Source organism: Micropterus dolomieu, linkage group LG02 (assembly GCF_021292245.1).
Source record: "Micropterus dolomieu isolate WLL.071019.BEF.003 ecotype Adirondacks linkage group LG02, ASM2129224v1, whole genome shotgun sequence".
In the NCBI taxonomy this organism is placed as follows: domain Eukaryota; kingdom Metazoa; phylum Chordata; class Actinopteri; order Centrarchiformes; family Centrarchidae; genus Micropterus; species Micropterus dolomieu.
The window spans coordinates 1,838,735-1,853,590 of record NC_060151.1 but is presented as its reverse complement, the minus strand read 5'-3'; the positions used below and the strand labels follow the sequence as shown (position 1 = coordinate 1,853,590).

The 14,856-nt window shown below is 44.5% G+C and overlaps 1 protein-coding gene across 2 annotated transcripts; it reads right to left on the bottom strand.

Annotated features, from left to right (window-relative positions):
- Positions 1–537: 537 nt before the first annotated feature.
- Positions 538–14,810, bottom strand: cog1 (component of oligomeric golgi complex 1). Of its 2 annotated transcripts, none has more exons than XM_046033266.1 (15): positions 14,451–14,810; positions 13,872–14,119; positions 13,506–13,687; positions 13,054–13,230; positions 12,228–12,384; positions 11,015–11,225; positions 10,557–10,923; positions 7,296–7,744; positions 6,136–6,282; positions 5,882–6,043; positions 5,235–5,359; positions 4,221–4,329; positions 3,925–4,034; positions 3,318–3,399; positions 538–764 (listed from the first exon to the last, which is right to left on the bottom strand). In XM_046033266.1, the coding sequence occupies exons 1-15, from the start codon at positions 14,754–14,756 to the stop codon at positions 624–626; spliced, it is 2,973 nt and encodes a 990-aa protein (XP_045889222.1). In that variant the 5' UTR covers positions 14,757–14,810; the 3' UTR covers positions 538–623. The 2 variants fall into 2 exon arrangements, with proteins under 2 accessions (XP_045889222.1, XP_045889230.1); XM_046033274.1 differs by having other exon boundaries at positions 538–761.
- Between the last annotated feature and the right edge of the window lie 46 nt (positions 14,811–14,856).

Below are 14,856 nucleotides of genomic sequence, written 5' to 3'. Positions count from 1 at the left end.
TACTTACATCTGAAGGACAGAGGACACTCGTTTGAGGACCACCAGGTGCACATTTTAGACAGAGAAGATGGATGGTTTGAAAGAGGTGTCAAGGAAGCATCTACACCAGGGTTGAGAAGCCGTCATTGAACAGAGGAGGGGGTCTACGCCACCACTTATCCCCCACTTACAATGCTGTCCTTTCATCACTTCCCAGGAAACTCAACAAACGTAACCTGTTGGCCTCAGGTGAAGATACCAACGATGGTCGTTCAGTCTTGGCCACAGGTAGTCCTAACGACTGTAACGACTGTCGTCACAGCAACCAGGAACACTAACGAACCAGCAGTATCGATGACCCGGGCAAACGACCCCACTGAGGTTAAATAGCTGAGTTTCCCTGCCAGTCAGTCAGAACTGAAGAAGTCCTTTGGATGAGGGAGGAAACGTCTTCCAGTATCTTCAACCAAGTCCAGTTGCCCTTGATTTTAACCTTCTTTGGATGTTTAGTCTCATTTGCATCATTAAAGTATAAATTAAATCACACAAGTCACTTTCTTCGAAAGACAAAATTATTTTTACTATACATGTTATTTTTACAAAGTTTCTGCAAAGGCAAATAAAAAGTCTTGAGCAATTACGGGCTATTTGGCCATGCCAGACAGCCAGCTGAGTTTAAATAAAGAGGGAGCGGCCATGTCTTCATCCTTATCAGCGAGCTGTCTGAACAGGCTGCCCGGCCGGAAGCTGTCCTCACGGTCTGCTGTGGAGGACGGAAGTGCCTGCTGGAGGAAGGAGAAAATGTCAAGTTTTCTGAGGTTTTGGTGGTTTGTCCTGTTAGTCATCTTAACTGGCAAGTCAACAAAACATCCTGGTCCTTTGCTATCTCCTGGAATCTGGACATTTCAGTCATTCAAGGGCTCATAAAAGTCATTAGGGGAAGGATGTTGAAAATACATCAGGCAAAGTGACAAAAAAAAAAACATAATTTGCTCTGAAGAATAAAAAGGTACAGAAGAGGATTATTGCCACATGTGAAAGTTTTGAGTTTAAAGTCAGAATTCTGACTTTAAAATTCAAATACATTTTTCACGTGTCCCTAATCCTCTTCCATGGTAGGCAGAAGATATTCATAGTACAAAGAGTATACAGTTTTATTCACTAGTATGCTTGTAGCCACCAGTGGCAGCACTGAGCAGCACTCACGTCTGTGAGCAACGGAGAAACCTCCAGCATCTTTGGTTTAAAGAGCTTAGCATTCATTTTATGGGAGAGACCTTTTTGGTCGGGGTAATTTCTGATTTTTACTTTACGTCTACCTTCAAAGTCACTAACAAGATCACAAAGACCGTCCAGTAAGTGTGAATTTTAAGAGCCCTTGAGCGACTAAAATGTCCCAGTTGTAGGAGACATTACTTTCTGTACAATTAGAAATGAAATATAGTAAAATTACTTCACACAATTTGTCTTATTAAACCACAGTATGTTGCAACTTTGTTGAAATCAAATGCAAAGGAACCACTATCACACACACTAAAGCAGGTTGGTTATTAAAGGTTTAAGACAGTTGACTAGTAATTACCTTGAATGGAGCATCTAGTCTGTGTCTTTTAGTCTATGCATCAATTTGTGTTTTCATATATTAATGGTTAAAAAAATAAAAGCACAGAGAATGTAATAGCAATGGACCATGGCTCGGTTATTGTTCAGTTAGGCCCTAGCACTACCTGCCCCTCTGCTCTACTAATACTACTACTACTACTAACAAATACCATGGGCAGAGCTGAAGCTGGCCAATAACACGCAGAATGTATGTGATCTTGAGGCCACAGGTTTCCTGTTTGTCAGTCATGTAAAATGGATGCTCTCTCTCTCTCTCATAACGTAGCCACGCTCCAGTCATAGACAGTATATTACTGGATGAAGCCACCCCGCTGGTTTGAATGGAGAGCAGTGAAGCCAGTTTTGGACCAATAAAATACTACTACAGGGCTACTTCCTGTTGGCACCAGCGTCTCCTGTGCATGATCACGCGGCATAACCGTGGTTTAATGACGCAGAGCAACAGCAAAAACACTAATTCTGGTAGCTGCAGAGCTGCACAAACAAAAAGTTTCTTGAAAATCACAGTAGTCGCATTAATGACAGTAATAGAACAGTCAGCATGTCGGGGGTGTTTGTAGCACCAGAAGGTTTCACCACGGTGTACAGCAAAATGGTATTCCGGCACAACTTTAAAATCAATCCAGGACTGTGATACGTGGGATGACAGTCTGGGCTATGTAGACCCTGGCTGTGGTGCTCCATGCTAACACTTCAGTATTTCAAATACATGACTGTAGTGGGTCCTATAGGTCTTATAGTTAAAGGATGCACACAAAGGCAAATGATCTAGTAGGAGCAGCCTCGTGGCATCAGTCACTGCAAGCGTCAGTATGGAACACCTCACAGAACAGATTATTCTGGTGTCTATGCGTTCACCACCGAGGAGTCTGGCAATTTTGGAAACATTGTATTTTGGAAATATTTAGAAGCTTGCCATCTTATCATTAATCAGATTAAAAAGATCAGAAACAGATTTTATCTCCAAGTATCCAGTACAGAGGTGGGACATGTTTAGCCTAGCTTAGCACAAAGAATGGAGACAGGGGGAAACTGCTGGCCATGCTCAGTCCTAAGTGATACAATTCAGCTTCTAATAGCTCTAAAGCAAAACTGATATTGATGTTATCATCCGACTGTTGGTAAGACAGCAAACAAGAGTATTTCTCAAGTGTGTCAGCAGCGTATCCTAGGGAATCATAAAGTGACCGTTTTCAAGCAAATCCCAATTTGAGCTGCATAGAGCCTTTAGTGACAATGTGCGATCTCAAGATGGGATTGGTCTACTCAAACACGTACTAATGCCCAAAGGTCAGTGTTGCTGCTGCCCAGTGAAATTATCCAGTCAACAGTCTGATCCTGAACTACAGTATGAGCCCAGTAGTGTGGGAGATTAGTGAGAGCAGAGCAGGACAGCATTCTTTATCTTCAACCCATCTGACTCAAGACTCATTTCATTAGTAAATATTGCACTGTTACACTGCAAATGCACCGAAGGTCAACCAAGGAACTACTGACAATACAACCAAACACACACAAATATAAACCCACACTGATGAACTTGCCTGGGTTTCCTGCACTCAAAAATGCTGGGAAGGCAGAGGGTGTAACAGACAACATTAACCCACAACAATACAACAGAGAAATGAAGACATACTGTGGTTGACAGCATATGAAACAACAACACTAGCACACGAAGTCAGACTAAGATGCCGGATCCGAGCTCCGTTACTCACCGGCTGGTGAGGAGCATCACTGCTCCTGGTGGCAGACTTGGATTTACGCACATTCGACATGCTGAGAGGCAGCAACCCGAACCTGCAGAGGACAGAACATGGGGCATGAAATACTGTTTTTCTGATTATATGACCTTTGATTAAAAAGTAGAGATAGAGAGAAAGGTGCTACACAAGCACAGACCATTTACCATTTGATATTGGAGCTGAAGTTCCGCTAATAACCAGGCCTCTGCTGATACATGGCTCTAACTTTCAAATTGATTCCCTTTAACAGATGTACAACATCTTGGAATATGACTCTACAGTATGACACAAACTTACATGGTGGCAGACTATATAAGCAGTTACTAATTAACGCTAATTCCTTCTGGCTGCTGTCTGGTTCATGTGCTCTCTGCTAACCGGTGTCTGTACTCTGCCTTATGAGGGACAAGATATTTTACTCATTAACATCTCTCTACACCTGCAAGTGGATTGTGTGTTTTTGTAGCTCAGAGGGTAACATCACAGGGTATCATCTACAGCTGTTATTCAAAGGTGTCATATTTGCCTTAATGTTCCACAGAGTATCTGTGATCACTGTGAGCTAGTGTTCACCTCTGACCTGATCTGGCTGCTGGCCAGCGGCAGGATGTTAAAAGGTTCCTGGGAGTTTACGCTGCTGCTCCGTGAGGGAAACTGCTTCTCTGAGCCTGCCAGCAGCCCCAGCAGCACCTGGAACACACCATCACATCAAGCTCGTTCAACAACACTAGGAAACAGAGCAGCACCGTATAGTAGTAGAGACAAAAGAGGCAGAATGTAAATGCATGCAGTGGAAATGCCAAGCTACAACCAATGAAGCTCCAACTAAACTGTGTGTTTCTTTGTTGTGTGGGTTTGTGGTTGGGCCTAAAGTACCGAGGTCCTCTGGGACAGGCGGTTGAGGTTGGAGTTCAGAGGAGGTGTGAACACATCCAGGTCAAACGGATCGATGTAACCTTCCAGCCAATCGCAGACCTCACTGAATCTGGAGGACACACACCACAACGTTGACAGCTTTCAGAGACCTGTCTAATGCTGTCGGGTTTTTCATTTAAAGGGAGAATTACCAACCAAAACACAGAAACAAAACCGTGAGAAAATATCAAATGAAAGTTTGTGGAATTCAACTACAAATCATGAATACTTTTTCTAAAGCCATGATCACATTATCATTTTAAAAATGCCCGTGTTTGCTAATGTTTGCATTACTGACAATGTAGCTCTCCTATAAAATGCTTTTGATCCTCCATCTGTCTTCAGGAAATCAGGTGGTCTCGGTTAAAAAAGTGAGATCCCATCTTCTTCGCCACAGCAGACCATCTCTTTCCAACCTGGCATGGAGATCTGATGATCTGCACATTTGATTCGGCATAGGCTTTTTATGCCAACCCTCTTCCTTTATCCGGGCTTGGGACCGCTAATTAGGAATGCACTGGCTTGTGTATCCCCAGTGGCTGGGGAGCAATATGGGTTTCAGTGTCTTGCCCATGAACATTTAGAGTTGACTCAGTTGGCTACAGCGATATATTTATTGTTGGTGCAGGAAGTGAAAAGAGCACTTTCCACTAATTCTATAAATTAATATTTGAAGCATGAAACATTTTTGGAATTAGTTTATTTACATTGTGTCTAATTCAGGATAGGGTGTAATTATCCTTGTGTCTATTGGAATGGGTCCGACTGTGCCCGGGTCCTCTTCAGGTAGGGGTTCCTTTTTTAGAAAATGTATTTATGCTGGTTTGGGTAAGTTTTCCACAGATCCTTTAGGATCAGATCCAATATTTTCATGGCCCCTGGAGCAGTTTTCTGCTTTGCCAGGTTGGTACGCTACCCTTGAAGATAAAACACAAAAATGTCTGCATTTGATGAATTTGGGACAAAGGACGTTACCTGGGGTCTTGGTGGGATCGGGAGCTCTTGCCCTCCTCCTGTCTGCTTCCCAGTGTGGTGTTGAGGTAACGGAGGTCAAACAACAGCTGCAAAGCTCTGTTCTGAGTCATGGGGAATACACACTCCTGGAGGATGGAGGAAGAGCAAAAACAAAGCAGAGATATTCAGGAAGCTAATGGGCATCCTAATGAATAAAAACAGTCCACTACTCCCCTTCTCTTTTATCCTGTTGCCCTTCTGATGTCCTCCTTACTTTTTCTTCTTTGAACTCCTCCTTTTGCCAGTTACTAATGGGCCGTGTGAGATTATAACTGCTGTCTAACTTACCCCATGCCTTTCAGAGAGGACACAATCTGAAGACAAAATTGAAAGAAGAAAACTTGGGCCATTAAATCATGTCGACACAAACCAGCCCTTCTGTCTTTTGAACAGACTACGAAAATGTCAGTCAGACATGTCCCGCTGTGTTTATCTTGGGAAAAAATGATCTCACTATACCCTAATCTAGGCTCAAGTTTGTCCCTTCAGCAATCTATAGGTCACAAGACAAATGTTAGATCCATGTCAAGCTAACTAAAGGTTAGAGTTCAGGCTACAACACAAATCGCTGTGTGTGTATATGTGTGTTGTGTGTGTGTGTGCGTTACCCTGCTGCCTGCCTGCTGTGTGAGGCTGTGGTAGTGGTGCAGAGCCTGAGCCAGACAGGCCTGCAGCAGTTCCTGCAGAGTGGGCCGGGGCAGAGCGTGGCCTCCCACCCTGTTCACCTCCACACACAGCTGGAACAGCATTGACTGCACGAACCAAGACGGCTGCAGAAGACAGAAGTTTCAGATCAGATCGCTGAATGGAATCAGAAATCATTGTGCTCGCTGTCAGTTAGAGGCTGCGTTAAGTGGCTGACCTGGACTGGAAGACGGATTTTAGATGTGACATTGCTCCCCGATTCTGCTTCTTCTTGGATTTCCAGATCCTCCCAGTTTGTTGCTGTTGTTAGGATGGCACCGGCAGACTCGGCATGCAGTGCTGTGCCAAACTTATCCAGCAGAACCTGTCACAACAGCACTCAGTGTTACTAGGCAGGTCTTGAAACAATTCCAACATGATTTAAAGTTGCATTCATCGATATTTTGGGGGCCGCGCAACAACACAACAATGACACATTTTCCGCTTGTAATGTTGTTGTGGTTAATATGTTAGCATACAGTTGCCATTTTACAAAGCAGACAAAGAGCAACACCTGATGATTGTAAATTCAATATTACTCTCCTTTCAGCTCTGATTTTGACTCCACCAACTCCTGAGAAAATATCTGTCTTAATCTGTTAAATTCTGCTGTGTGTTTAATAGCTAGTCACTAACTCTGCTATGGTGGGTTTATCAGAGCAGCTGCCTGCTGTAGCTGGAAATTAAGCTGTCCAACCATTTCTGTGAGCTAAAGACTGTAGAGGGGGAATGACACTAATACTGATACTAAATTCCTGAAGAACATTAAGGTCACATGATGACATCCAAGTCATCCATTTGCTAAATGAACAACATGAGATAAAGTTGAGAGTGAACGCTAGTAATTAGAGATTGAGCTCAGATTATTTTTTTCCCCATATAATGCTAATGACGCCTTGTGCCTGTTGAATGTACAAATGTTTGCTAACACCAAAATGTTATAAGGTCAAAGTTTCACAATGTGAAATGGTTAGAGCCTGATTTTAGTGATGTAAAGGTATTTGCTAATCCCTGCTGAGTCTGGCCATATACGGGGAGAGATGGTAACCCCTGTCTCTGTTCAAAGGTGCTCTCTGGTGTCGAATGATAATGGTGTATGCGATCCTTGATTGGAAGATGCAGTTACACGCTCCAAAAAGCTAGTAAATGAACGTCTGTGCTTAGATTCAATTGTTACCTTTACTGTTCCAAAATAAAGACCTCTACAGTTTATTACCCCTCGCTATCCTAAATCTGAGTCTATGTAACAGACTGATCTGTTCTACAGAACAGACTTCATACTACATGCAGCAAATATCATTTCACATATATACATCTAGGTTTCTGACAGCGTCTGACTTTGGAGAGGGCGGAGCTCCAGATGCGGTACGCATCCATGCTGCAGTTGAGAAACTCCTCCTTCAGGCCTGCCCACGTCGCCTGGGCGGGGCTGACATCTGTTGCAGGCCTGGCTTTGCCCAGCTTCTTGCCCTGTCTGGGTGTTCCCTTCGCTGTGGCCTCGGCCCCGCTCTGTTTTCCCAGAATGCAATGCTTCAGGTTAGGGCAGAGTTCACCCATAGACTGGCACAGCCTGGCCATGAAAAGGACTGAACTGAGGCGGGCGGGGCTGGGGTCCGGTGAGGCTGTGGCCAGTTCAGAGCGGATGGAGGACAGGATGTGGTGAACACAGGCCAGGCAGCCTTCCCGTAAAGCCTCCTCCACTGCCGGCGAGTCCGTGAAGCGGTTAAAAGAGGACGCTGATGAGCTCTCAGTGGGACCCGATGAGGTGGCTGAGATGGAGTCAGACCCTGTTGAACACAGCGAGAAACAACATTTATCACTACTGCGGATGTGATGTTCTGTATACATTTACTAAAGGGCAGATCTAAATGCTGAACTGTGTCTGCAGCCATGCTAGCAGCGTTGAGCTAAATGCTAATGTCATTATTCTAATATGCTCATAATGACAATGTTAACATGCAGATGTTTAGCAGGTATATAAACATCATTACATTCTTAAGCATGTTTACTAATTAGCAGTAAACACAGCGTCCAGCTGAGACTGATGGGAATGTTATCCAATAGTTGTTGCTTTTCTACCCTCAACTGTCTATCTGCTGGTGGCACTGGAGTAAAAGTCAAGTGATCGACACTGAGTCAAAATCTGTCACTGGACATGTGAAAATTAGGACCCGCTGGGAAATTCCCCTGAGATTCTTCTGGAAAGTACAAATGTGTGGACAGCATTTCCTGGAAATCAATCAAGTAGTTCTTGAGATATTACTCTGCAGGACTCAACACTCAAGTGGGTTTAGCATGGCAGGCTAGTTGGGCTGGCTAACGCTAGCATTTTGCTGGCTATATTGCTAGTTAACTTGCAAGTTATAGCACCTCTGCAATTAGCCCCATTAAACAGTCATAATGCCATAACTCTTTCAGCACCACCTGTATCGTGAGGAGAGAACTGTGATTTATCGGCCAAACTTCGGGCTGGGCCGATAAATGTTGAATCAGTTCTGCGCTGGTGTTATTTGCCAAAAAAAAAGAAAGAAAGAATGTGAAAGAAGGTTATATTAAAGGCCATTTCATAAATGTGTATGATTTAATTAGTGCTTATTCAAAGACAGTGTAATGAGGGGCAGAGTGCCTTTAAAACTATTCTATTTTTTTATAATGAAGATGTCTTTGTTTCCCTGGCACAAAAGTGGGGATAAAAACAACAAAAACAATGTCGGTATCGGCCAAATTGTACAGTAGATGAATGCCAGTGGAAGACAATGACGACCTCAGCCTCAGGCTACATGACTGATCGGCCCGATTAGTAACAGGTGTTCTGCATTCAGAACTACACCACCCCATGGAGACTAGGTTGGGACTGAACACGCAATCCCTGTCCTAAGGAAGACTAGCACACAGTAGATAAGATTGTACTGCCCGTACCCAAGGGCGTCCCTTTGTGCTGAAAAGTGGTGGGGACATAAGGGCTCAGATGAGGGGCATGATGATACATTTGGGTCATGAGACGTGAGGATGCACGAGAACAAGACATTTTTTGCAGTGTTTTGAAGAAATATTTGATGCTGAAATGTATGAGTGGGGTTCTTCGGGTCCTCCCCTAGAAGATTTTGAGCATTAAACTCATAATTTTCTGCAGTCTGGAGAAATTATCTGCTCTTAGGGTATTTTTTATATGAAGGGAAACTCTTTAAATTGCATTGCATGTTTTCATATTGTGCAAATGAACCTTTCTCAAAGCATTTTCATTTGTTAGTTAACATTTCTTAGTGCAAGCTATTTTTCAGAACATTTTTAACAAATACTTTCAAAAAGTGGTGGGGACAAGGGCTGGGTGATTAATCTAATCGCAATCGAGACGCCGTCTTGTGCAATTACATAACCGCAAAAAGTGTGCGATTTAATAAAACAGAAAAGCTGCATGTGACACTCTCTTCTCTGTGTGCGCTGCAGTCTGCACATTATCTCCGCCCACACCGGGCTCTTGCATGTGGCTCTACAAACATATGGGCCTACTGTCCAATCAGAAAAATGATTCATGGTCAGTGTGCAAGTAACTTTTAAGATAACAGCCTACCATAGACCCCCCCTCCCCGCCCCACCGCTAATCGTTAAAAACATAGTTGGACTAGTCACCGGAGCAACGAGAGAATTGCCGGTCCCTCTATGACAGAGACAGAGAGACATCGTCAGCAGCTGAAGCGGACAGACTGGGAAGAAAACTGGGAGAAGATGAGGAAGGTTTGGTTTTGGCTCGCTGCCATTTTACATTAGCTGTATCGGTGCCTTTTGTTGTTCAACTTTTCATAAAGCCGACGTGCCTGTTAGTCAACCGACCAATCACAGCCTGGATGGGGCGGGACATTAAAAAAGGTTTGACGTACTACAGCAAACTTTCAAATGATGAACAATATGATTATTGACAAGTTAGTTAGAGCATTAACAAATTAGAGACCGATGTAGAGCCTTTTTCTTGCACAAGGTTTAAATAAAAACCACAGAAATTAAACAGCTGTAACTGGATTTAATATTCAACTAGTGGTAAAATAAGTGGTAGAATAGTATTCTATTATATGAAATTATAATGAATGCAGTAATTAATATAGCTATTATTGTTATTCTTACAGTATAGTATTAACTGAACATTATAGGCTACTCTTTATTTAATGTTATAATATTATACCAATACACTGATGTATACTAGCTCCTCCTCCAGGTTGTAGATAGAGTCTCTGCAGTGGACAGATGTAGATTTAGCCAGAGCCAGGATGCCAATATTTGCTCCGTCTAGCCGCCTCCTCCGTAGACCAACATGCTCCCTTAGTTCTGTTTTACTAGTTACTGATATAAATATTGTTTATCGTTTAACTTTGTTCAAAAACACATTTCAAAATGTCAGTATTTTGTGCTTTTTCCTGGATAATCAAGTAAGTAGACTCATATTAGCATTTGTTCCATTATAATCGAATCACAATCACAATCGCAAATTGCAATATTGTTCACAATAATCGCAATATGACTTTTTCTCCAAATCGTGCAGCCCTAGTGTGGACATGTCCCCAGTGTCCCCAGTGTCCTCAGTGTAAATGACACCTATGCCCTTACCTGTATCCTGGGAGGGAAGGTAGTGCTGGAGGTCATCCAGTCTGACCTTTAGCTTAGCATCCATGAAGGAGCAGAAGTTTTGAACACAGGGTGTCAGGGCCTGGGTCTTCATGGCAAGGCTACTCCTCTGGTGCTGCTGCCCCCGCTGGGTCACGCTGATCCAGCCTGCATCGCTCAGCAGGTCCCCCGGAGACTCGGACCACAGGAAGGAGGCCACATCTGCCTCGTACTGCATCCCACGGCTGGAGCCAGGGTTGGTACCTGAAGAAGTATAGATGGTCTGGCCCCCCTCCAAATCCCTCACAGCTGAGTTGAGGAGCTGAATGGAGCTGGCTGAGATGGCTTCAGTTTCTTCTTTGGTGATGGCCTTGGGGAATGAGCAGAAGGAATCACTGGAATATTACAATATGTACAATTTTTTAAACTGCAATAATAACTGTGAAGCCAGGAGCACTGACCTGCAGGCGCTGAAGGAACAGCTGCTGGAGGAAGTCATCCCAGACAGCCAGGGGGCGCTCCAGCAGCCGCTGGCACACAGTGCTCCAGTGCTGACTGATGGAGTCGGTGGACAGGAGGTCCCACACAGCGTCTCTAATGGCTGCCAACCCCTTCAGGGTCTTCACATAGACCAGAAGGCTGCCAACGCCACGGCAGATGTCCTCTTTACAGCTGAGAGCAGAAGAAAGAGTCCAAAGGCTTTTTAATTAGCTATTAACAGAAAACCAATCAATGATTGTTTTGATGATTGATCATTTTTTACAAATCCAAAAGAATGGAAAACACCTTCATACTTCTGTTTCAATCAATAAATATATAGTAAATTCTCAAATACTGGAGACGTCGCAAATAATATAGGCCGGGTGAAAAGCATGTGAAATGACCTGAAATAACACAGGGCACATGGGAAATTCAGCATGATGTGCATTTCCACAGCACTAATTTCATCATGATGGAACAGAGTCATGTCATACTCACCGCTCTGCTACTCTGAATTTCTCTTTTCAACAGAAATACTGTTTCAGTCATTCATTCCAGTTGCTTTTACTTTGTGGTTTCCTAGCTGCTGCCAGCAAAGGGAGGGATTATGCCCAACGAGCCACCGCAACGTGTTTCATGGGGAACATCTGAGCAGCAAGAAGTGTTTAACTGCAGCTAACAATGATCAAACGGCAGAGCAGAAGGGATTGAAAATGAGGAATGAACGAACAAAGTAATTCTATTAGTGAAGAGAGGCTCAGAGCAGCAGAGGGTGATGTGACACGGCTCTGTTGTTCTGATGGAATTAGTGCTGTGGAAATGTGCATTATCAATTTATCAAGACAGCAGCTAAACAGAGGAGCTGAGTTTGCATTAACCGGGGAAGAGGGGAAAATGTGATTTAAAGGCCTGGTTCTGTTTGCTGTTGAGCTAAAGAGATGCCACTGTATATGAATTACAGTAATCACAAAGCAGAAGAATTATTTTACAAAGCTGCATAAGAGAGCCAGCAATCAGGCTATAAACTGGAAGTGATATCCTTTTCTCTGCTTCGTTATAAATCCACCTCTGTGAGAACAGCAGGAGCCTGACTCCTGACAAAAATCACTCAAGCAATCTCTAATAACTAGTCATTTATGTCAAACTATGAAACACACGTAACACAGTGCAGTGTCCTGATTGGTTAGCGCTTACGTATCGATCCAATGCTGCAGGGTGTCCCGGAGCTGCTCTCTCTGGATCGGCTGAGCCAGGGTGCGAAGGGCGGGCTGGAACTCAGTGAGGGAGGGAGGCAGGTACTTGAACCAGCTGCCTGTACTCGTCTCTTCCTGCAACACCCTCCTGCCTTTAGCTACGGGGAGAGATGGATTGATGGGCTCACGTTTTTCTTCATCTCTGGATTTTTATGCTTCAGTAAACACACACTTACTGTTAACTCTGATTTTCATACTTTCCACTTCCAGTGCATTTGAAGACATACTGTATTTAAACTCCTTTAATGCAATTGGTGCATAAAAACACTCCTCTTCTTCTAGAGTCATAATTCAGTCAAATCTGAACATACAGATGTCACACATATAAAGCAATGAGCATTAGTCTTTCTTCTGATAAAATGAAATGTATCCATAAATCTGCTTAGACATCACACTCTAAATTCACATTCTTTCTAGTTTTTCTTCAGTATTAACAGTGCAACATGGTTCTCACCCCTCTAGAACAATAGAGAAATAAAACTTATTTAATTTTCTAGATAAAAAACAAAACTGACCCCAAACATGTATAGTACAACTGATATGCCTAATAATGGCACGTCTGAGTAGCCTACTATATTCTAAAAATAACAGGCTAAGACATGAAGTGCCTAATCCAAAAGCCTGTTAAGGGAGTGGAAACCCAGCTCAAACAGCTTACGGGTTATAGGGAAAAATAAAAGATCATTTCTGTCTAAGACCTGTTTAAATAGCTCTCAGTAAGGAAACAGTAAAGGCAGCCTGACCTCCGGGTCATCCCAGCTGTTTACCTGCAGGTGTGGTGGAGGTGACGTTCTCCAGGATAGAGAAGAGCATACCACAACTCAGAGCTCCCTCCCCCGGCCTAGGGCCTCCCTCTGGGGGCAGGTAGAAGACGGCATAGGCCTGGAACAGAGTGGTGACCAGCAGCTCCACCAGGCTGCACACCTGGGCCTTGATCCCTGCACCTGGACCAAATACGCATGTTTTTGTCAACTTTTCTGATGGGTCATTGTTGCTTCACTTCCAAAATAAGGATACTGCAAACAACACGTCCTGCTCTGCTTTACAGCAAAAGCCTTCAAGCAACATTTCTTGCTTCATGACTTTTGCATAAAAATATTATTATGGCGTATTTTAAAGTGCATACAAAGAGGATAGTCTAGACCTGCTCTTTATTTGAAGTGCAAAGAGATAACTTAGCTGGATTTGAACTGAACACATGTTGACTTTGGTAGAATACCATGCTGTGGTTGGTTGAGCAGCTGGTGGATGGAGGCCTTGCGGGCCAGCAAGAAGTCGGCCAGGGCCTGACGTGGTGAGCTGTCCTCCAGGAGCATGGTGGACACCAGGGCCTCAGCAATGGCCTGGTCCGACACCGCACGGCCCAGCAGGAGAGACCTGCTGTCCAGGAGAATGGTGGATCTGCAAGAAGACAGACTAGTTACTTTGCTTGCTTACTGGATCTAGTTCTGTCTGCTGCAAGTGGATCCATTTCTTTTGGGTCTGAGGCCTAGGGTTTCTCTATTAGAATCACTACCCCCCAAGCAGAACTTTCACTAGATGACATTATGTCTCCCCAAAGACACAAGTAAGAAAAACCCAGTACCTGAAGTGTCCGGTGGTGGCTACTTGCCGTACCAGGATGGGGAAGCGGGCCAAGATGGGGCTGTAGTGGCCCCCTGTAGCGGCATCCAGCTGCAGCAGACTGTGCAGGTGGCAGCAGAGTAGGTAGAGCTGGGTGGCCTGGAGGTACTGGGATGCCTCCATGGCGCTCCAAATGCGCTCAGGGATCTCCAAGAGGAGCTTGATCTGAGAGGCCATGGTGTAGAACTTCTCCTGCCACTGCCTCTGGCTCTGCAGCAGACACACACTGCATAGTTACGTACAAGTCCAAAAAGACTTCAGGTAACATGTGTAGGGAGAGGGAGAAGCTCAAACACAAGACGATGTGGTGACAATGTGGTGGTGTACACGAACATTAGGAGGTGTGAGATGTGTGCTCATTTCGGGTCATCATGTGAGAGTAAAGAATCCTCTATAAAGCTGACTGTGGTTTAAACTTAGTGCATTCCACTGTCTATATTAAGGAGGTATGTCCTCAAATTTCATTAAAGATAATGTTATTTAACGGAGCTCATCTGGCTCTGACGCAGGTTCAACACCTGTAGTCAGGTGAGCAGCCCACCTCCTGTCTGCAGCTGCTCGCGCTGGGCTTGCCCTGCTTCAGCCTGAGGCAGTACTGGTGCATGTCCTGGATGGACTGGACGACGCTCTCCGAGCACTGCCTCATCTCTCCGATGGTGTCCGCGGCGTCGATCAGGTCCCGGTACCGCTCCCCCACCATCTGCCTCAGCTCCTCCTTCTTTTGCTCGATCTCCCCGCGGACTTTGCGTTCGATCCGGCGGATCTCCTCGGTGTTGTAGCGCTCGAAGAGTACCGCCGGGTCCTTGATCTCCGAGACCCGGAGAGCCAGCGCAGGGTCCTCGGCCATCGCGCCTCCAAAACAACTTCGGATGCTATAGGACCTCCAACCCGGAAGACCTGCAGTACTCCACTTCCTGCCTCCACGTAAGCAAAAATGTGACGACAAC